Source organism: Carcharodon carcharias, chromosome 1, assembly GCF_017639515.1.
Source record: "Carcharodon carcharias isolate sCarCar2 chromosome 1, sCarCar2.pri, whole genome shotgun sequence".
Classification (NCBI taxonomy): domain Eukaryota; kingdom Metazoa; phylum Chordata; class Chondrichthyes; order Lamniformes; family Lamnidae; genus Carcharodon; species Carcharodon carcharias.
The window spans coordinates 235,581,304-235,604,453 of NC_054467.1; the positions used below are offsets into that span (position 1 = coordinate 235,581,304).

Sequence of the window (23,150 nt, forward strand, 5' to 3'; positions counted from 1 at the left end):
TTATCTCACATTTGTCCGGATTAAACTCCATCTGCCATTTCTCTGCCCAAGTCTCCAACCGATCTATATCTCGTTGTATCCTTTAACAATCCTCTTCACTATTTGCAACACCTCCAACCTTAGTGTCATCTGAAACTTACTAGTTAGCCCAGTTACATTTTCCTCCAAATCATTTATGTATACCACAAACAGCAAAGGTCCCAGCACTGATCCCTGCGGAACTCCACTTGTCACAACTCTCCATTCAGAAAAGCACCCTTCCACTGCTACCCTCTGTCTTCTATGAATAAGCCACTTCTGTATCCATCCTGCCAGCTCACCTCTGATCCCGTGCGACTTTACCTTCTGTACCAGTCTGCCATGAGGGACCTTGTCAAAGTCCTTACTGAAATCCATTGTCGATCATCTTTGTCACTTTCTCAAAAAACTCGATCAAGTTAGTGAGACATGACCTCCCCTTCACAAAACCAGGCTGCCTCTCACTAATACGCCCATTTGCTTCCAAATGGTAGTAAATCCTGTCACGAAGAATCTTCTCCAATAATTTCCCTACCACTGACGTAAGGCTCACCGGCCTGTAATTTCCTGGATTATCCCTGCTACCCTTCTTAAACAATAGAACAACATTGGCCATTCTCCAGTCCTCTGGGAACTCACCCGTAGCCAGTGAGGATACAAAGATTTCTGTCAAGACCCCAGCAATCTCCTCCCTTGCCTCCCTCAGTACTCTGGGGTAGATCCCATCTGGCCCTGGGGACTTATCCACTTTAATATTCTTCAAGATGCCTAACACCTCTTTTTTGATCTTAACATGATCCAAGCTATCTACACACTCTTCCCTAGACAAATCGACGGCTAAGTCCTTCTCTTTGGTGAATACTATTGAGAAGTATTCATTTAGTATCTCTCCTAGTTCTTCTGGCTCCACACACAGATTCCCACCTCTGTCCCTGAGTGGGCCTACCCTTTCCCTGGCTACCCTCTTGCTTTTTACATATGTATTTTGTATTTGCACTTGGAAGAAAACGGCAATAAACTGACGAAGCAAAGAAACCCCAACAACATAGAAGAAAGCCAGCTACAAAATGTCGTAAAAAAAATGTCTAAACAAAAAAAAACTCGACGAAATAGCTAAACAATCCCCTGTGGGGCAAGCTTTGGAAAATATCCAAAGACATTAAAAAGCAGCAGCACCACCTCTGCCCCCCACGACCACCTGATTATTTATAGTTTTTTTTTAGAAAAGAAACAAAAATACGGGGCACCCACAGCAGGTTTTTGGCAGCATCTTGCGCGGAGAAAGAGGAACAAGGCAACGCAAAGGTTTCAGGTTGACGACCCGCCGCCCATCCTCAGACCTGCTCTGAAAACAGTGCCGATCATTCGGATACCTGATTTCTGCACCAGCTCCCGCACATCTTTCTTCTCGGGCAGGCCGGCGTAGCAGATCCCCCTGCACTCCAGGATGGTGCGGAGCTTCTTGAAGCTGAGGGCCACGGGGTCCACCAACTGCGTGGCGAACACCCCGGTCTCATACCAGACGATGGCTTCGAAAAAGCGAGCCAGCACGAAGAGGACGAGGAAATAGAGGAGCAAGAAGAACAGTTTGAGCCACATCTTCACAGCAGCGGTGCCGGCCGGGGGTGGGGGGGTCAGAGGCTGAGACTTGGTTTTCCTTCCTCCCCCTTTAAAACCTGTTTTAAACCGGGCCCTCCGGGAGCTGCTGGCCCGACACAACCAACATCTCAATCGCCGCTTCGCCTTGGCGGGGGGTGGGGGGGTGGATTTTCTTTTTCCTCCTTCTGGAATATTCCCCGCTTGTCAAGTCTCTTCACCGACCCGATTTCTCTCCCTCTCTCTCAAATCTATAACGCCGGCTGCTGTCCTTCTTATATTTTTATTATTTATGGTTAGGTCGATATTTGTGGCTCTCCAGCTTTCAGGCACCACCGCATTACCATTTATTTCCCCGGCCCCGATCCAGACGCCGGCAGCGGTCAGCCCACAAGCGCAACATGCGCCTGCGCACTAAAAACTGACCTCACCGGATGGTGTGCATCTCATCTGCATTTCGCTTATTAATTATGCAAAGTCTCTTATGACGCGCCACTTATTTGCATGTTGATTATAATTACGTAGTTCTCGTGGATCGCGTCGCTCGTTTGAATATTGATATTAATTACGTAAGCTCGCATGTGACGCGCGGTCATTTGCCTTTTTATTATTTATTATTGCAAGTTATTTTGTGACACGCAGCTAGCTGGACCCCATCAGAAATTTTGGGCTGCAGCAGCCAATGAAGAGCTGCTGCTGTGGCTGTTTCCCCCTGGCTGAGAGAGGAATTGGGGAGGGACTGAGTTGGCACAGAGCAGTGCTCACTTTCCTTTAAATGGTGGCCTCACCTTCACTGAAGCAGAATTTCAGAGCTTGAGCTGCAGCTGGAGGCACTGAGGTGCATCCGCGAGGCTGAGAGTTTCGTGGGTAGCACGTTTTTAGACGTGGTCACCCCAGAGCTGACGGAAGTGCAGACAGTGAGGGAATGGGTGACCATCAGTCAGAAGAAAGGTGTCAGGCAGGTTGTCAGGAAATCCCCAGGGTGCATCTCGCTCGAGAACCGTTTTTCTGTGTTGGAAAATGGTGAGAGTGACGGTTCCTCTGGGGAGTGCTGCCACGCTCATGGCACTGTGAGTGGCTCAGCTGCACGGGTCAGGTCGGGTCGGGTCGGGTCGGGTCGGGTCGGGTGGGGGGGAGGAAAAAGAGGGGAAAAGCAATAGTGGTAGGAGATAGTAAAGGGAGCAGACAGGTGTTTCTGGGGCCATAGACGTGACTCCAAGGTGGTATGTTGCAGGGTCAAGGATGTCACTGAATGGCTGCAGGGCATGCTAAAGGGAGAGGGAAAACAGACAGAGGTCGTGGTACATATTGGTACCAACAACATAGGTAGAAAGAGGGATGAGGTCCTGCAAGTAAAATTTAGGGAGCCAGGAAACAGGTTAAAAATCAGGACCCCAAAGGTAATAATCTCTGGATTACTTCCAGCGCTAGTGTGTATAGGAATAGGAGATTAGTCCAGATGAATGTGTGGCTGGAGAGATGGTGCAGGACGGAGGGCTTTAGATTTCTGGGACATTGGAACCATTTCTGGGGGCGGTGGGACCTGTACAAGGCGGACATGTTGCACCTGAACCGGAATGGGACCAACATCCTTGCGGGGTGATTTGCTAGTGCTGTTGGGGAGAGTTTAAACTAACTTGACAGGGGGATGGGATCCTAAGAGGAGATTCAGCAGTAGGAGATGCACAGCCAAAATTAGAAGAGGGAGCAAGTGGAAGGCAGAGAAATTATAGGCCAGTTAAGACACAAGGGAGTTTGGCAAGGTTGGATGGTATTTATTTTAATGCAAGGAGTCTGACAAATAAGGCAGATAAGTTGAGGGCACAAATGAACACATCGAAGTATGATGTCATTGCTGTCAAAGGGACATGATTGAGAGAGGGGCAGGATCGGCAGCTCAATATTCCAGGTTATAGTGTCTTCAGGCAAGACAGGGAAGAAGGTAAAAGAGAAGGGGATATTGCAATATCGATCAAGGAATCAATTACAGCAGTAAGGAGGGACGACATCTTAGAAGGGTCCTCAGATGAAGCCATATGGGTAGAATGTAACAAAAAAGGAGCAATCACATTGCTGGGAGTGTACTATAGGCCCCCAAACAGTCAGGGAGAAATAGAAGAGCAAATTTCAGAAAAGTGTAAAAATAATAGGGTAGTAATAGTGGGGGATTTCAACTTCCCCAATATTAACTGGGTTAGTCATAGTATGATAAGTTTAGAGGGAACAGAATTTTTAAAATTCATCCAGGAGAGCTTTTTATGCCAGTACATAGAAGGTCCTACAAGAGAGACCTGGACTTAATTTTAGGGAATGAAGCAGGGCAAGTGGTAGAGGTATCAGTGGGGGAACATTTTACATATAGTGATCATAAGTCCGTTACATTCAAGGTTGTTATGGAAAAGGGCAAGTGTGGGCCAGAATGAGAAGGCCAATTTTAATAAGATCAGATATGATTTGGCCAGAGTGGACTGGGAGCAGCTACTTTTTGGTATATCTGCGTTAGAGCAGTGGGACTCATTCAAGAAGGAAACAGGGAGAGCACAGGGCCAACATATTCCAGTAAAGACAAAGGGTGGGACCAACAATCCAGGGAACCCTGGATGTCGAGGAATATACAGGATTGGATAAAGAGAAAAAGGGAGGCTTATGGCAGATACTGAGGGCTCAAAACAATGGAAGCTCAAGAGGAGTATAGAATGTGTTGGGAGGAACTTAAAAAGAAAATTAGGAGAGGAAAAGCGGGACATGAAAAAACATTGGCAGGTAAAATAAAGGAAAATCCAAAGTTATTTTACAAGTACATTAAGAGTAGAAGGATAACTAGGGAAAGAGTAGGGCCCTTTAAGGACCATAGTGGTAATTTGTATGTGGAGCCGGAAGACGTAGATAGGATTCTAAATGAATATTTGTGTCGGTGTTCACAAGTGAGATGGACGATGTGGGTATGGAAATCAGGCAGAAGGAGTGTAATATAATTAAAGAAGTTAGCATAGAGAGGGAGGATGTTCTAAGTGGTCTGGTAGGCTTAAAAGTAGATAAATCTCCAGGCCTGGATGAATTGTATCCAAGGCTGTTGAGTGAGGCAAGGGAGGAGATAGCAGGGGTGCTGGCAATAATTTTCAATACCTCTCTGGCCACAGGAGAGGTGCCAGAGGACTGGAGGACAGCCAAAGTGGTACCGTTATTCAAGAAAGGAGGAAGGGATAAACCAGGGAACTACAGGCCAGTCAGTCTAACCTCAGTGGTGGGGAAACTATTGGAAGCAATTCTGAGGGACAGAATTAATCTACACTTGGAGAAGCAGGGATTAATCAAGGACAGTCAGCATGGTTTTATTAAAGGGAGGTTATGTCTGACCAATTTGATTCAATTTTTTGAAGAGGTGACCAGGTGTGTAGATGAGGGCAATGCATTTGACGTAGCCTACTTGGACTTTAGCAACGCTTTTGATAAGGTCCTGCATGGGAGACTGATAACGAAGGTAAGAGCCCATGGGATCCAAGGCAAATTGGATCCAGAATTGGCTGAGTGGACAGAAACAGAGGGTAATGGTGGAGGGGTGTTTTTGTGACTGGATGCCTGTCTCCAGTGGAGTTCCACAGGGATCGGTGTTGGGTCCCTTGCTGTTTGTGGCAATATATAAACAATTTAGACTTGAATGTAAGAGGGTTGATCAGTAAATTCGCAGATGACACGAAAATTGGTGGGGTGGTAAATAGTGAGGAGGATAACCTTAGATTATAGAGGATATAGATGGGCTGGTCAGATGGGTTGATCAGTGGCAAATGGAATTTAATCTGGATAAGTGTGAGGTGATACGTTTGGGCAGGACAAACAAGGCACTGGAATACATGATGAATGGTAGAATTCTGGGAAGTACCAAGGATCAGAAGAACCCTGGTGTGCATGTCCACTGGTCTCTTAAGGTAGCAGGACAGATAGATAAGAAGGCATATGGGTTACTTGCCTTTATTAGCCGAGGCATTGAATATAAGAGCAGCGAGGTTATGCTGGAACTGTATAAAATGCTGGTTAGGCCACAGCTAGAATATTGTGTGCAGTTCTGAAATCTGCATTATAGGAAGGGTATGATTGCACTGGAGAGGGTGCAGAGGAGATTTACCAGGATGTTGCCTGGTCTAGAGAGTTTTACTTATGAGGAGAGATTGGATAGACTGGGGTTATTTTCCCTGGAGCAGAGATTTGCGGGGGGACATGATTGAGATGTATAAAATTATGAGGGGCATAGATAGGGTAGACAGGAAGGAACTTTACCCCTTCGTGGAAGGATCAATAACCAGGGGGCATAGATTTAAGGTAAGGGGCAGGAGCTTTAGGGGGGATGTGAGGAAGAATTTTTTCACCCAGGGGTGGTGGTAATCTGGAACTCACTGCCTGAAAGGGTGGTAGAGGCAGAAACCCTCATAACATTGAAGAAGTATTTGGATGTGCACTTGTGATTCCATGGCATACAAGGCTATGGTCCTAGTGCTGGAAAAAGGGATTAGAATAGTTAGGTACTTGTTTGACTGGCGCAGACTCAATGGGCCGAAGGGCCTTTTTCTGTGCTGTAGACCTCTATGACTGGAATATTACACAGATACTCAGATCACAATTTGTGTGTCTTTTTTACTGGTCAGCCATGTTGTGGTGCGGTGTGGATGCTGGGCAATACAGCACAGAAACAGGCCATTCAGCCCAACTACTCTATGCTGGTGTTTACACTCCACCCTAGTCTCCTCCAATTTTATCTACCACATCCTGTCCTTACAACACATATTTTTATTCCTTTTTCTTTCGTGTACTTGTTCCGTTTTGAAAACATTCTCGTTATTTATCTCAACCAGCTCTGTGTCACTACTCAGTAAAGGAATTTCCCTTTATTTCCTTAGAGGGTTTATTAATAATTACCCTGTATTAGATGTCCCTAGTTTTGGACACTCCCACACATGGAAACCTTCTCTCCACATTTACCCTGTTCAACCCACACAAAATCTTTTTTTCTTTCACCAGCAGCTCTTTACCTTTTCTGGAAGGGTCTAGTCTGTTTTTATTCCACCAATAACTATGAAAACAGTCACTGCAGCTTCTCCAGCCAGACATATTCCTAACATCTGGTTGAAAGGAGTCTGTCATCCCACTTCTGTTTTCTTCCTCAAAAATCACCTTTTTTTTGGGTTCTCCAATGACAGCAAAGGAGGAATAGAGAGTTATAATGTAATTAAAGGAAACTTGGGGTCTCTTGCTCATCCAATTCTGGCCTCTTGTGCAATGTCAACCTTTGGTGGCCATGCCTTCAGCTGGTAAACTTCTAGAATTTTCTCCCTGGCTTCTCTGCATCAATACTCCTCCTTTAAGACACTCTTGAAAACTTACCTCTTTGACCAATCTTTTGGTCACCTTTCCTATTAAGTTTGTTAGATAATATTCCTGCAAAATGCCATAGGATATTTTACTATTTTAAAGGTGCTATGTAAATATAGGTTGTTATAAACAGAGATGTGGTGGCATGTTGGGGTAGAGAAAGTCTGACATTAGGAGGAAGGGTGCATGACATCATGGGTTAGGAGGTTGAAGTCACTGAGGTTGAAAAAGGGAGTTGAGAGAATATGACTGGGAGAGGTATGGAATCATTGAGTAGAGATAGGGGAACTGATAAAATGGGATGGGATGGGAACAACATTTGGTTTGAAGTAGAGGAGGTTAACATGGGAGACGGGAGATATGATGTCATAAGTTTGGAAGCAGGTTTGATAGAATGGAGGTTGGTGGTTGGTTCGGTTAGAAGCAACGGCGACAAGGAAAATCTTATTTCCGAAGCAAGCGATTAGATCTGGAATGCACTGCCTGAGAGTGTGGAGGAGGCAGATTCAATCATGGCTTTCAAAAAAGAATTGGATTATTATCTGATGAATAAAGATTCGCAGCGTTACACGAAAAAAAGGTGGGGGAAATAAGACTAGGTGAATTGCTTTTACAAGGGAGCCAGTACAGACATGACAGGTCAAATGGCCTCCTTCTGTGCTGTAACCGTTCTATGATTCTATGAGGTTATATATGATATTGTAGAAACGAGGTTGTGACACATTAGAAATGTAGTGAGATATCACAGGTTAGGGTTAGGTTTAAGTGCAGGCGACAGCAGGTTTTGACATTACATGGAAAGAGGAAGGTGTGATGGTATGGGAAAGGGAGCTACAACATTATGGAGGCTGCGGTAGGCATTCATGACATCATGAGTTTGGGAGAAGTAGATTTAACACTGCAGGGTAGGAAAGGATGCTGATCAGAAGGGAAGTGTAATGCCATGATAATCCAGTTGGAAGGTTTGATGCCAAGAAATATGAGAGGGGAGATGTTATTCAGAAAGATAAGTAAGCAAGAATTAATGTAGAGTAATAACTTCTGTATACAGTGAAACACAGTACGTCACAGGCAGAAACGTTTTCTGCCTACCGAAGCACAAAAGAAGGCAAAGAGACTTCACCTGAAATAACCACCTTCAGTTTATGATGCTTGAGATTGAGAGAGAAACCATGTATGTCATTGATACCTAATTGATGTTGGTCTGGTGATCTTGAGAAAGAGGAGATAAGAGGGCTGAGAAACTGAATGTTATATTGTGAAATAATTTTAACCCATGTTAATTAAGGTATTGAGGACCACCCATTACTTGGCTCAGTGCCATATTTAGCTTTATCATGCTATTATAAAGCACCTTGGAATGTTTTATTGTTAAAGGGTTTCTTTGCAAAAATATACTTTATTCATAAAATATCTAAAAGAACATTACAAAACATTTCAAAATGGCCATCACAAAGGGCAATGATATTCAAATTTTCTGAATCACAAAAAGCTAATATGCAAGTACAGCAGTAATTAGGAAAGCTAATAGAATGTTATCATTTATTGCGAGGGGAATTGAATACAAAAGGGAGGTTATGCTTCAGTTGTACAGGGCACTAGTGGAGTACTGTGTACACTATAGGTCACCTTATTTAAGGAGGGATGTAAATGCATTAGAAGCAGTTCAGAGAAGGTTTACCAGATTAATACCTGGAATGGGTGGGTTGTTTTATGAGGAAAGGTTGGACAGACTAGGCTGGAGTTTAGAAGAGTAAGAGGTGTCTTGATTGAAACATATAAGATACATCCTCAGGCTTATTACTTTTTCTAGAAACTTTATTTGACTCCTCTTTGAATCTAAAACTATGCTTAATTTATTTTGTTAGCTATGGGCTGGACAACCTTTCCTGTTGTGTTTTTGCACTAGAAGGGAATGTATAACTGTTGCAATGCATACATTTGTTCCTTAAATATTAGCCATGGTCTATCCGCCTTTTAATGAAATTCCCCAATCTATCCTAGCCAGCTCATGTCTCATATCTTCATAGTTTCCTTTGTTAAGATATACGACCCTAGTTTCAGATCAGACTACTTTACTTTTCATCCTAATGAAGAATTCTATCATGTTATGGTCATTATTCCCTAAAGGACCCCAAACAACAAGTTTATTTATTAAACCCTTCTCATTAAACAATACCAAATCTAGGATAGCCGGTTTCCCAGTCAGTTCCTTGACATACTTGCGTAAAAAAACATCTCGTACACACTCCAGGAATTCATTTGCAACAGTATTATTACTAATTTGGTTTGCCCAGTCTATATGTAAATTAAAGTCACCCATGATTACTGGAGCACCTTTGTTACATGCATCTTTAATTTTCCTGTTTAATGCCATCTCCTACCTTATCACTACTGTTTGGAGGCTTTTGGACAACTCCCACTAATGTTTTCTGCCCTTCGTTTCTTCTTAGCTCCACCCAGACTGATTCTACATATAGGTTTTCTGAGCCAATATCCTCTCTCACTATTGCACTGATTTCACCCTTAACTAACAATGCCATGCCAGCTCTTTTTCCTTTTTGTCTGTCTGTCCTAAATATAAAGTACCCTTGGATATTCAGTTCCCAGCCTTGGTCACCCTGCAGCCATGTCTCCGTAATCACCATGATATTGTATCCTTCAAATATAGAATAGCGTCTATCAAACTTGTCTGGGTATTTTAGCTGTAGATCTTTAACTGACTCTATGGGGTCATACTTGCCTTTGTCTTCCAGGTATTGGTGCTTTGTTTATTTCAAGAATTGTCATGATTCTAAGCTCCCTACATACTGGTAAGCCTGCTACTACTGGACTTTGACTGTCTACTACATAGAAAATTTTTGATGGCCATGCTGAATTGCATTTAGTGTTATTTACTTTAGTATTATTGCTCCTATACAATGGATTGGCGAACCATTGTATGCTGTCACTTTGCTCTTGTAGACTATAAAATCAATTCTCACTTGTTCAAATATATATCACTAAGTATTCTCAAGAATAGAATATTAGTGGTAGTTAGCATGTCTATCCTGAAATGTAACATTTGCACCACTCAAGTGTCAGGCAATGACTATCTCCAACAAGAGAGAATCTAACCATCGCCCCTTGATGTTCAATGGCATTACCATCATTGAAACCCCCATAATCAACATCCTGGGGGTTACCATTGACCAGAAACTGAACTGGAATAGCCATATAAATACTGTGTCTACAAGGTCAGAGGCTAGGAATCCTGCGACGAGTAACTCGTCTCCTGACTCCCCAAAGCCTTTCCATCATCTACAAGGCACAAATCTGGAGTGTGATGAAATACACCCCACTTGCCTGGATGAGTGCAGCTTCAACAATACTCAAGAAGCTTGATACCATCCAGGACAAAGCAGCCCACTTGATTGGCACTGCATTTACAAATATTTACTCCCTCCACCACCGACACACAGTAGCAGGAGTGTGTATCATCTACAAGATGCACTGCAGGAATTCACCAAGGCTCCTTAGACAGCACCTTCCAAACCCACGAACACTACCATCTAGTAGGTCAAGAGCAGCAGATAGATGGGAACACCACCATCTGGAAGTTCCCCTCCAAGTCATTCACCATCCTGACTTGGAAATATATCACCATTCCTTCACCATCGCTGGATCAAAATCCTGGAACTCCTTTCCCAACAGCACTGTGGGTGTACCTACTCCACATGGACCACGACAGTTCAAGAAGGCAGCTCACCACCATCCTCTCAAGGGCAACTGGGGATGGGCAAATAAATGCTGGTAGAGCCAGCAAAGTCCACATCCCATTTATGAATTAAAAAAAAGACAAAGTGTATGCTTGCCATTCTTTTTAGTACAAATTATACAAATTGTGGCATAAGCTTCCAACTGAGTTATCTCATCCACGTTCTGCGATACTGTTATAGTGTGGAAAAACTGTTCGCCTTCAGGTTTGAAAAGTTCTTCCTCGTTATCTTTTTATGTGATCTAGTTTTTTGTCCACTTCATGAGTATGCCTGTGCTTAGATTGATCTTTGGCGTACTCCTTCTTGTTGTTGCCACTGTGCGGCATTTGCTTCCTGTTTGACCATGGCATGCTGTAGGCTTTGACTACTCCTTCACTGCTAGACTGTCTTCTTTCAGACTGCCGCCTTGCAGTAGTCTCAAAATGCCGGACAATTCCTTGGTTAGTGTATAAGACCGCGTTTCCCACATGTCTTGCTTTGCCTTGGTACTTGGGCTACTTCGCCGATAGTTGTTGGTACTGCATGTAGGCGTTGTAAGTTTTAAAGTTCGGGAGTCAGAGACCACCCAAAATAGGCAGTCAAAGACTCACAAATGATTTTAAGGTACTTTATTAAGAAGCAACATTATGGATATGATGCATAAATAGATAGGAAATGCATATGACTTTTGTTAGGTGAGAGCGGTTTCTTGATCCCGAAGGACAAACAAACAGATGGTACAGAATGTGCTGATCTCTATAGCTTATGGCAGCAGCCTTCTGTTCAGTAGCCAAAGTTTTAGGAAGCGCTTCCCCTGATCTTTCTCCATCTTTCCTGGTTTTTCTCCATCTGAAAAAGGCAACTGCCTGATGAGGATTGCCACCTGCCCCTCTGAGCATTATTAACATACCTTATCTCTGGTGGTCTTATGTCAATTGTTTATTCAATTGTCCATTAGCAAGGAACAGATAGATATATATTCAAGGTAATTCCTCCTATTTTTGTCGGAAGCCCGTGTAGTCAGCTTGTGGCTTAACACTTGCTAGGGCATCCTGTTTAACCTTCAGACAGTTGGTTTATGTATGGGTCATGAGGTCAACCCTCCTTATCAGGATAGCAATGCCTTGCAAAGGAAATGGCCTCGGCAGAGATAACGGCCTTCACTGTTATGTTTGTCAGCCCAGGAATCTGCCAAGGGGTTTTTCTTTATAAGACAGAAATAGAGAAATATCCCTATAATGTTCAATAAATTTATTAGGATTTTATAAAGCTATTGTACCATACAGCGATTTCCTACAGTGTTGCTGACCTGCACCTATGGCTTCATATTTCTTACCACCCTTGACTATGGAATCAATAACATGCCCTTTTTGCTTCTCCAACAGGTCTTTTTGGAACTCTTTGCTTGGGGTTGATGCAATAACAAGATCTATAATTCTTTCTGACAATCCTACCATTGAAAAATCAATCACTGCCCTTATTGCAACATCGACTCACAAATTGGTTAATTGATTCTCCTGGTTGATGCCTGTATGCCATTAGCACTAGTTGGTGGATCCTAAAATTCACCTTTAAATTAGTGCTGGTCTTCCAATGTAGTCCAGATTTTCAAAGGGTCTTATTGGTCTTCATCAGATAATCCTGGGGGCAGAATTTTTAGGTCGGCTGGTGGGCACGATCAGCGTGGCCAGGGAACGGACCGCTAACCATGATCGGACCTTGACTGTGATTTCACGCTGGCTGGCCAATTAACGGTCAGTACTTCAAAAGTATTAAATAAAGATTTTAAAACCAGAACAAAAATATCCAAGCATCACAAACAGTCATCTGAACATATACATTATAAAAATTCTGTCTGTAGACTTTATTCTTTTAAATTTAATAACGGAAATTTCATCCCGCCCTTGGGTGAGGTTTCATGAAAAATGCAAAGGCCACCTGGCCGATTTGCCCGTCCGCCAACCATGAGGTTGGGCGGACCCCGAAAAATCAAAAATTGGGGACAATTACAACTTTAATGGGCTTAATTGCCCTCTTAATTGTCAGTGGGCACGCTTCTGACTTTAGCGTATGTGCCCCCTGACCAAAATATCGCGTGAGCATAGGATGGTCGGGCATGCGCCCACACACTGATCTGAAAATTCTGCCCCTTATGTATTAATGATGTAGAGTCCTTTGTTGCCAATTGTCCTTTTGATTTTTATCACCTGCTTGTCAGGTTCCATGACTACCTGATCCAAAAAGCATAAATAATTCCATTCTTTGGCAAAAAAGTTTGAATACAGGGTGGATGTCTGGGACCTTTCAATTCATCACAGGATACTGTGTAGCCATGGTGTTAGTATTCCTTGCATTTCAAGGATTCCTCCCTTTTCTTTACATCTGTGTTTTCCTTGATTGAAGCAATACCGAAGATCTTCTGTGTCTACAGCCTGAGTTTCTGCCAGGCCCAGGGCTATGTCACATGGGCTTTTTGTTGGCTCCACCCAAAAAGTACTTTTGGTCGGAAAACTCCGTTGGCTTCACCCGCAAAGCAATTTTGACTGGTGAACACATCACAATGTTCCAATGGCCTTGCAGCCATAATCTGAATCGAACCTTATAGCCCGATTCTTGCAGACACTGATTTTTCTGACTGACAACCAATCTGGCACCCTTCCCTTTTAGTTACTCACACCTTTGAGTCCATTACTATGTGTTTGTCTCGGGATTCATTGGTTTCTTATTCTGCAAGAGATCACTCTATTTACATGCTATTTACAAAGATTAAATAAGACTAACATATATCAAGAGCTCCTCTCTCTGTGAGTGACATCACTGTGACATAGCTTCTTTTTCACATGCTCAGTATGCTCATATTAGAGTTAACTCTTTACTCTACATCGAGTACCAATCAAAAGCAAAATACTGTGGATGCTGGAATTAAAAAAATGCTGAAAATATTCAGCTGATTAAGCAGCATCTATGCAGAGAGAACAGAGCTAATGTGTGGAATTTAATGAGGGCGGCAGGGGTCCCATTGTCCGCCACTAAAACTAGAGGCATCCTCACCAGCCCAATTCCCGACAGCCCCGAGAGAATAAGATTTCTAATTGGCAGCTGGGGGTTTCTAATTGGGCTCCCAACTCCAAACGGGACATTTAATTACAGGACTTTCCTCTGTGGGGCGGAAATCCCGCCCCTGAGGGAACTGTCAACCAGTCAGACACTGGCAGCTCTCCATAATCAACAGTGCCATCAGCAGCAGTGGTTGCTGACAGTAATACACTTGGGCCTTCACCAGGGATCCCTGGAGAAAGACAAGTGAGGATAGGATGGTGGTCACTGGGAGGGGGTCGCCAGTGAGGGGGGAAGTAGGGGTCACAGGTAGGGGGGATGGGTCTCAGCATGCCCCACACTCCCCTCCCCGAAATCTGCCACTTCCAGATGCTGGCTACTTGGTAATACTCTCAGTGCCTTTGAACAAAGGACCCTCCCCACCAACTAGGCCACAGGCAAAACACTTGGCGAGTCCCCTGCCCACCATTAGTTGAATACCAGTGGTGGCGAGATGAGGCCCTTAATTGTCCCCCATTTACAATTATTCTTTGATCTGATGAAGTAAAGGGGTTTAACAACATATCAGGGCTTACTCAATGCTTTTACAGTAACTTAGCTCTTCCGTCCAAAACAAAAAAATCTCTCTGGACCATCTCTGTTCTTGCAAGCATTGCAGACATCACGTCTCTAGCTCTTTAGCTCACCTGCTGTTTTATAGCTCTATCCCTTCTATTCTGACTTTATGAAACAAACATGGATTACCTTTTAAATTACCATTTCTTGAGGTTTTCTGCAATCTCTAAAGCCCAGCATTTTAATTACCTTACCTTTCTAGCTGTTAACCTCTTAAGGCAACATGGCCCCAAGCTTTAGAGTGTAATAGGCTCCAAACTTGCTTTAATTGCATTTATACCATTTTCTACAGTGAAGACTTTAATTCCTAAAACTAAGATAGCACCCTCAGGTGAGCATGTTGAAGAAATCAAGTACACAATTCTTCTCTGTTAAAGCAAAGGTGTTTATATTTCAGAATCCAGTGTCTATAGAGCATGTAGAGGTTACCAACTGCAGAATCACACAAAACATGCACTCAATCATCCTTTTCTTGATTACCCTTGATGGATTCTCCCATCGCTTCAATGGATGAGTGTTCAGTAAGGAGGCCAGTTGTTCAGTTAATGTCACCTCATACATGATGTTAGACCAAATCTTGATTTGCAGATCCGACTGCAAATATTACATATGAATTTATGGTTGGAGGGTGGAAGAGGGCACTAAATTTGTAGTGTGCTCGCTTGCCCTGTAGGGACTTGACTTTGTTCTCCTCAAATGTTAAATCCTCTTGATGAGATAGATAGGTTCTTGATTGGTAAGGGGATCAAAGGTTACGGGGAGAAGGCTGGAGAATGGGGTTGAGAAACTTATCAGCGATGATTGAATGGCAGAGCAGACTTGATGGGCCGAATGGCCTAATTTCTGCTCTTATGTCTTATGGTCTTAAGATGACAGAGAATTCTAAACTTAGATCTGTCCAGGGTTAATTTTTCTCCATGTAGTAGTGTCCAACTTACAGACTCCGAGGATGGCTTTTAGAATGTCATTGTATCTGAATTTGGAACATCCTATAGTGTGGGTTCCTGTGCTAAGTTGGCTATAGAATAATGCCTTTGGTAAGTGGGAATCCTCCATTGAACCACATGGCTAATGCAACAAAGCTGAGCTTTGATGAGCATGCTCTTCATGCCATGTTTGCGGCACCTTGCCAGAACTTTGGTGTTAGAGATTTAGTCCTGCCATTTGATGCTGCAGATAGATCTTAAGCAGTGAAGGTGGAATGCATCTTTTCAACACTGGTAGATTGTCAATGCCTCACAGCCATTAGAGAAGTTCAAAGCCTGTGGACAAACCTGCTGAATGCTGAGTTTGCTTTTGCCAGGCAATAGACAATTTCATCATCCAAAGTGGCATTGTTGCAAAGGATACCCCCAAATTAAATTATTACCCTTACTATGGGTCAAAAACTATCAATACCTACTAAACAAACCTCTGACTTACAACCAAAGCCTCATTATCAAATTATTAGGGTGTCATGTACCCAATATCTCAAAATACTTAGGGTTCAATCTTATGATCCCTACCCCTTTGCATCTTATGTCATCTGTTTTTGACTACTGGCTCTTTATGAAGTCAGCTGTGGCTACACCAGAAAATATGCCTCCATACCAAAGAAGGAAACATAGCATTTGTAATCTGTGAGAGGTTCCCACTATCTCAGCAGATAATGACCCTTCTTTATGTGTCCACCACATTCCAATTAAGGGACCTGACCTTTCTATCTAGTACATTCAGTACTTCTCTGCCTCGCTTATGTATAGGAGTAATAGAAAAGCAAAACAGTATTTAAATGGACAGGGAGTACAGAAAGCTGTGGTAGAGGCATCTGGGTGTCCTCATACATAAATCACAAAAAGTTAGCATGGAGGTAGAGCAAGTAATTAGGAAGGCAAGTGGAATGTTGGCCTTTATTGCAAGAGGGATGGGTAATAAAAGTAGGGAAGTCTTGCTACAACTCTACTGGATGTTGGTGAGACTACACCTAGAGTACTATGTAAATTTTTGGTCTCTATTTAAGGAGGGATAGACTTGCACTGGAGACAGCTTAGAGAAGGTTCACTTGTTTGCTTCATGGGATAAAGGGGTTGTCTTATGGAGGGAAGGTTGAGCAGACTGGGCCTATACTCATTGGAATTTAGAAGAATGACATGCGATCTTATTGAAACAAATATTTCTTATGTTCTTATATGTGTGTGTGACTAATATCTATCCTTCACTTGCTGCTTGGGTTCCAATAACCCCTTCCTAGCCTATATATCTAATATTGCCTAATTACAGTACTTTATACACCTAGCTTTTCCATCTTAGATGTTCCAACACACAGACATTCCCTTTTGTTATTTCTTCCCCTTCACCATTTCCTTGCCTCTGAATTTGCACAAAAAAATGAAACATGTCTAACCTCTTTTGGTTCTGATCAAAGGTCATTGATAGTCGTTTGGCGGTACGGAACTTGAGTATTGCTGAAAAAGGAAACATGTCTAAGCTTTCCGCCTTGAACTCATTAGGACTCTCCAATATAAGGGGAAGACAACAATTTATACTGGATATGAAGGGAGTGCTAATTGGTTAGCAAGTGTCGTTGCCATGGAGAATGCACCGCTGATGGTGACTGACAGTTGATTAACAAGCATTGTTTGAAATTTAAACCAGTCAGCTTGACACTGATTGGTCAAGGCATTGCCCTGAGGAATGAGTCAGCGAATGGCTGTCACTTATTTTGCTTAGCTGAACCAGGAATGTATGTACATGTTCTTCCTGTCTACAAAGAACAGGGGCCTGTGTAATAATATTTGTAGCTTCCAGTACACACAAAAGCGCCACATTGTGAGCCTGACTGACAATCTTAAATTGGTTTGTCAGTGTAATTCTTTGCACATTGAGGATTATTCAGCAAACATTACCCAACTGTGGAATCACAATAAGGTTGAATACTATGTTTTGAGTTTTGCAAACATGTGCTGGTTAGGTATGGTCTGTACTCTGCCCATTGCAAACAGCAGCTGAGACATGCCGTTTAATATGGCCCGCCAGTCTTTGGGACATTGCCATCAGTGAGACGTGGTTGAGGGATGGGCAGGATTGGCAGCTCAACATTCCGGGACATAGAATCTTGAGGCGAGACAGGGGAGGGGGTAAAAGAGGAAGAGGCATTACATTATTAGTCAAGGAGTCAGTTACTGCAGTAAGGAGAGATGATATCTTGGAGGGGGCATCAAATGAAGCTTTGTGGGTAGAGCTTAGGAATAAAAAAGGGGCAGCACATTGTTAGGTGTTTATTATAGACCCCCAAATAGTCAGTGGGAAATTGAGGAGCAAATATGTGCACAATTTGCAGAGGTGTGTAAAAACAATAACACTAGGGTAATTATATTAGGTGATTTCAACTTTCCCAACATCAGTTGGGATAAACATAGTGTTAAGGGCTTGGATGGAGTGGATTTCTTGAAATGTGTGCAGGAGAACTTTTTAGGTCAATATGTAGAGGGTCCAACAAGGGATGGCACAGTGCTGGACCTAATTCTGGGGAATGAAGCTGGACAGGTGGCTGAGGTGGTGGTGGGGGAGCATTTTAGTGATAGCGACCACAACATGGTACAGTTTAAGATTGTTATGGGCAAAGAAATAGACAAGTTGCAAAAATATGTTTTGGATTGGGGGAGAGCAGATTTTAGTAAGATAAGGCAGGATCTGGCCGGGGTAGACTGTGAACAGCTACTTGTGGGGAAATCTACAGAGGAGCAGTGGGGGGGCATTCAAAAAGGAAATGGGGAGGATACAGGCTCAACATGTTCCCTCTAGGGTGATAGGAAGGAGTAACAAACCCAGAGAACCATAGATGACCAGAGATATTCAGGATACGATGAGAAGGAAAAGAAAGGCTTTTAGCAGGTGCAAGAGAAGCAAATCAGCGGAGGCATTAGTGGAGTACAGAAGTGCAGAGTGGAGCTTAAGAAAGCATTTCGGAGAGCAAAGAGGGGATATAAGAAAGCTCTGGCTGGTAAAAGTAGGGAAAATCTCAAGATATTCTAAAAGTATATCAATGGGAAGAGGATAACCAGGGAAAGAGTAGGGCCCATAAGGGACCAAGGGGGCAATCTATGGGTGGAGCCAGAGGACACTGGTAGAGTGTTGAATGAATACTTCACATCCGTCTTCACCCAAGAGAAGGAGGATGACGGTATGGAACTCGGGGAGAGAGACTGCGAGGTTTTTAAGCAAATTGATATAGGGAGTGACAAGGTATTGTTGGTGTTGGCAGGCTTAAAAGTGGACAAATCTCCAGGTCCAGATGATTTGTGTCCCAGACTGCTGAGGGAGGCGAGGTAGGAGATCGCAGGGGCTCTGACCCAAATGTTTAATTCCTCTCTGGCCACAGGGGAGGTGCCAGAGGACTGGAGAACAGTTAATGTGTTTCCGCTATTTAAGAAGGATTGTAGAGATAAGACAGGGAACTACAGACCAGTGAGTCTCACGTCAGTGGTAGGGAAACTATTGGAGAAAATTCTGAAGGAGAGAATCTATCTCTACTTGGAGAGGCAAGGTTTGCTCAGGACTAGTCAGCATGGCTTTGTCAGAGGGAGGTCATGCCTATCAAATTTGATTGAATTTTTTGAGGAGGTGAGCAGGTGTGTAGTTGAGGGTAGTGCAGTTGGTGTAGTTTATATGGATTTCAGCAAAGCCTTTGACAAGGTCCCACATGGGAGATTTATAAAGAAGTCAAATGCACATGGGATACAGGGTAATTTGATAAGGTGGATTCAAAATTGGCTTAGTTGTAGGAGGCAGATGATGATGATAGAAGGATGCTTTAATGACTGGAAGCCCAGTGTCCAGTGGCATACCACAGGGATCTGTGCTGGGTCCCCTATTATTTGTCATTTATATAGACATAGATGACTATGTGAGGGGTAGGATTCTTAAGTTTGTGGATGACACAAAGATTGGCCAGGTGGTTAACAGTGAGGTTGAATGTCTTAGGCTACAGGAAGATATAGGTGGGATGGTCAAATGGGCAGATAAGTGGCCGATAGAATTTAACCCTGAAAAGTGTGAGGTGATACACTTTGGAAGGAATAATTTGATAAGGAAGTATTCAATGAACAGCATGACTCTAGGAAGTTTTGAGGAACAAAGGGACCTTGGCGTGTGTGTCCATAGATCTCTGAAGGCAGAGTGGTATGTTAGTGGGGTGGTGAAAAAAGGCATATTGGACACTTGCCTTTATCAATCGAAGCATAGTTTACAAAAGTAGGGAGGTCATGTTGTAGTTGTATAGAACTTTGTTGAGGCCACAGCTGGAGTACTATGTGCAGTTCCGGTCACCACATTTTAGGAAAGATGTGATTGCACTGGAGGGGGTGCAGAGGAGATTCACCAGGATGTTGCCTGGAATGAAACATTTAAGTTATGAAGAGAGGTTGGATAGACTTGGGTTGTTTTCGTTGGAGCGGAGAAAACTGAGGACGACCTGATCGAGGTGTACAAGATTATGAAGGGCATGGACAGGATGGATAGGGAGCAGCTGTTCCCCTTAGTTGAAAGGTCAGTCACGAGGGGACATAAGTTCAAGGTAAGGGGCAGGAGGTTTAGGGGCGATGTGAGGAAAAACTTTTTTACCCAGAGCGTGGTGACGGTTTGGAATGTGCTGCCTGGGAGGGTGGTGGAGGCGGGTTGCCTCACATCCTTTAAAACGTACTTGGCATGTCATAACATTCAAGGCTATGGGCCAAGTGCTGGTAAATGGGATTAGGTAGGTAGGTCAGGTGTTTCTCACGTGTAGGTGCAGACTCGATGGGCCGAAAGGTCTCTTCTGCACTGTGTGATTCTGTGATTCTGTGATACCTAATATTGCACTTGCACTAAAATTCATTTACCACATTACTCATTTATGTGATAGGCAGAATGTCTTTTTGGCTTGATGGCAGCATCCTGTTAGTGGCGCTAACCACCCGTGCTGCTACTGCGTAGTAGCAGCGTGAAACAGTTAACTTCACCTGTTCCTCAAATTTTTGAGATATCTTGCCTTTCCAGGGTAATCTGAGGGAGACTGGGTATTTTTCAGGGCCGAAAGGGATGGCCTTAGGCCCATTCATGAGTTTGTGTGATGTACATCGCAAAATGATCTGGTCAGGGTAGCCATTATACTGCAGGATGCCTTTGATGCGCCTGATTTCAGCATCAAGCCTGCATGGTGGGCAAATGGCTTGGCCTCTATTTACAATGTTGCCAATAAGACCAATCTTGTAGCATGTGGAACTGTAAGAATCCCAATGCGCATGTTGACCAGTGAAGGTATGCTTTGGGTAGACCGTGGTAGAGAATCCCCTGGCAGATTTCTCAAATAATACGTGATTCTGCCATTGGACAACATTTGCTGAATGATCCTTAATCTGTTAAGAATTATGCTGTCAACCAATTTAAGGTTGTCAGTCGGACTTGCAGTGTGGCACCTTTGCATGTACTGGAAGCTCAATATAACTTTTTAAAATTTGTTCACGGGATGTGAGTTCACTGGCTGGGCCAGCATTTATTGCCCATCCCTAACTGCCCTTGAGAAGATGGTGGTGAGCTACCTTCTTGAACCGCTGCAGTCCATGTGGTGTAGGTACACCCACAGTGCTATTAGGGAGTTCCAGGGTTTTGACCCAGCGACAGTGAAGGAACGGCAATATATTCCAAGTCAGGGTGGTGAGTGACTTGGAGGGGAATTTCCAGGTGGTGATGTTCCCAACTATCTGCTGCCCTTGTTCTTCTAGATGATGGTGGTCGTAGGTTTGGAAGGTGCTGTCTAAGGAGCCTTGGTGAATTCCTGCAGTGCGTCTTGTAGATGGTATATACTGCTGCTACTGTGCATCGGTGGTGGAGGGAGTGAATATTTGTGGATGTGGTGCCAATCAAGTGGGCTGCTTTGTCCTGGACGGCATCAATCTTCTTGAGTGTTGTGAGAGCTGCACTCATCCAGGCAAGTGGGGAGTATTCCATCACACTCCTGACTTGTGCCTTGTAGATGTTGGACAGGTTTCGGGGAGTCAGGAGGTGAGTTATTCATCGCATGATTCCTAGCCTCTGACCTGCTCTTGTAGCCACAATGTTTATATGGCTAGTCCAGTTCAGTTTCTGGTCAATGGTAACGCCCAGGATGTTGATAGTGGGGTAATGCCATTGAACGTCAAAGGTAGATGGTTAGATTCTCTCTTGTCGGGGATGGACATTGCCCGGCACTTGTGTGGCGTGAATATTACTTGCCACTTGTCACCCCAAGCCTGGATGTTTGCCAGGTCTTGCTGCATTTGGACATGGACTGCTTCAATATCTGAGGTGTTGCAAATGGCGCTGAACATTGTGCAATCATCAGTGATCATCCCTACTTCTGACCTTATGATGGAAGGAAGGAAGATGAAGCAGCTGAAGATGGTTGGGCAGAGGACACTACCCTGAGGAACTCCTACAATGGTGTCCTGGAGCAGGGCCCTGTTCTTTGCAGACAGAAACATTGTGCCTGTTTGAGCTAAACAAATTAAGTGATAGCCATTCGCTGACTTATTCCTCAGGGCAATGCTTTGACCAATCAGGGTCAATATGCCTGGTTTCAATTTTAAACAATGCTTGGCTATTAACTGTAAGTCATCATCAGTGGTGCGTTCTCCATGGCAATGCCACTTGCCAACCAATTAGCACTCTCTTCACACATAGTATAAATTGTTGCCTATTGGTATTCTTGTGAGTGTCTTGATTATTGCAAAACGAAAAGCTTAGACATGTTTCTATTTTCAGCAAAGGTCATTGACCTGAAAAGTTAATTATGTTTCTCTCACAGATGCTGCCCAGTCTGCTGAGTGTTTCCAGCACACATCGTCTTTGTTTAAGCAACAACTTACATTTGTATGGCATCAGTAAAGAGATATCCAACGGGTTTCACAACTTGTGAAGGATTACTTTTCTAACTTGTTCAGGATGCAAATGGTTAGGCTCCTGGAATTGAAGGCCATTTATTGATGTGGTTAGGAAATTGGCTCAGTGGCAAGAGGGAGAAGGTAAAGATACATACATATATTAACAAACATATGTAGGAACATACAAGTTTGGTGCAGGAGCAGGTCACTTGGCGCTTCAAGCCTGCTCTGCCACTCAATAAGATCATGGCTGATCTGACTGTAATCTCCCGCCAAACGCCAATAACACTTCACCCCTTCTTTATCAAGAATCTATCTATCTCTGCCTTGAAAATATTCAAAGACTCTGCTCCCACTGCCTTCTGAGGAAGGGAGTTCAAAGATTCACTACCCTCTAAGAGAAAAATTTCTTCTCACCTTTCTCTTAAATGGGCGATCCCTTATTTTTAAACAGCAACCCATGGCTCTAGGTTCTCCCACAAGAGGAAACATCCTCTACACATCCACCCTGTCGAGACCCCTCAGGATCCTATATGTTTCAATCAAGTCGCCTCTTACTCTTCGAAACTCCAGTGGATAGACGCCTAGCCTGTCCAATATTTCCTAAAGAGACAACCTGCCCATTCCTGGTATTAGTTTAGTAAACCCTCTCTGGACTGCTTTTCTAAAGAACCTATTTTTTTATTTTTCTTGGACTATGGCTCCTTTTAGATAAATCTGCGTCAGAGCAATGGGACTCATTCAAAGAGGAAATAGGTAGAGTACAGGGCCAACATATTCCAGTACAGATAAAGGGTGGGGCCAACAAACCCTGGATGTCGAGGGATATACAGGATTGGATAAAGAGAAAAATGGAGGCTTATGGCAGATACCGAGGGCTCAAAAC

The 23,150-nt window shown here is 43.5% G+C and overlaps 1 protein-coding gene across 6 annotated transcripts in view; it reads right to left on the bottom strand.

Annotated features, from left to right (window-relative positions):
• Window positions 1-23,150, bottom strand: part of rnf103 (ring finger protein 103) — a 106,159-nt gene that overhangs the window by 56,669 nt on the left and 26,340 nt on the right. For 2 of the 6 annotated variants that reach the window (XM_041184101.1, XM_041184146.1), the window contains exon 1: window positions 1,392-2,047. The exons of 1 other annotated variant lie outside the window; for it this stretch is intronic. In XM_041184101.1, the coding sequence (XP_041040035.1) occupies window positions 1,392-1,617 (226 nt within the window). In that variant the 5' untranslated portion in view covers window positions 1,618-2,047. 3 more of the 6 variants (XM_041184164.1, XM_041184137.1, XM_041184110.1) reach the window with 3 other exon arrangements.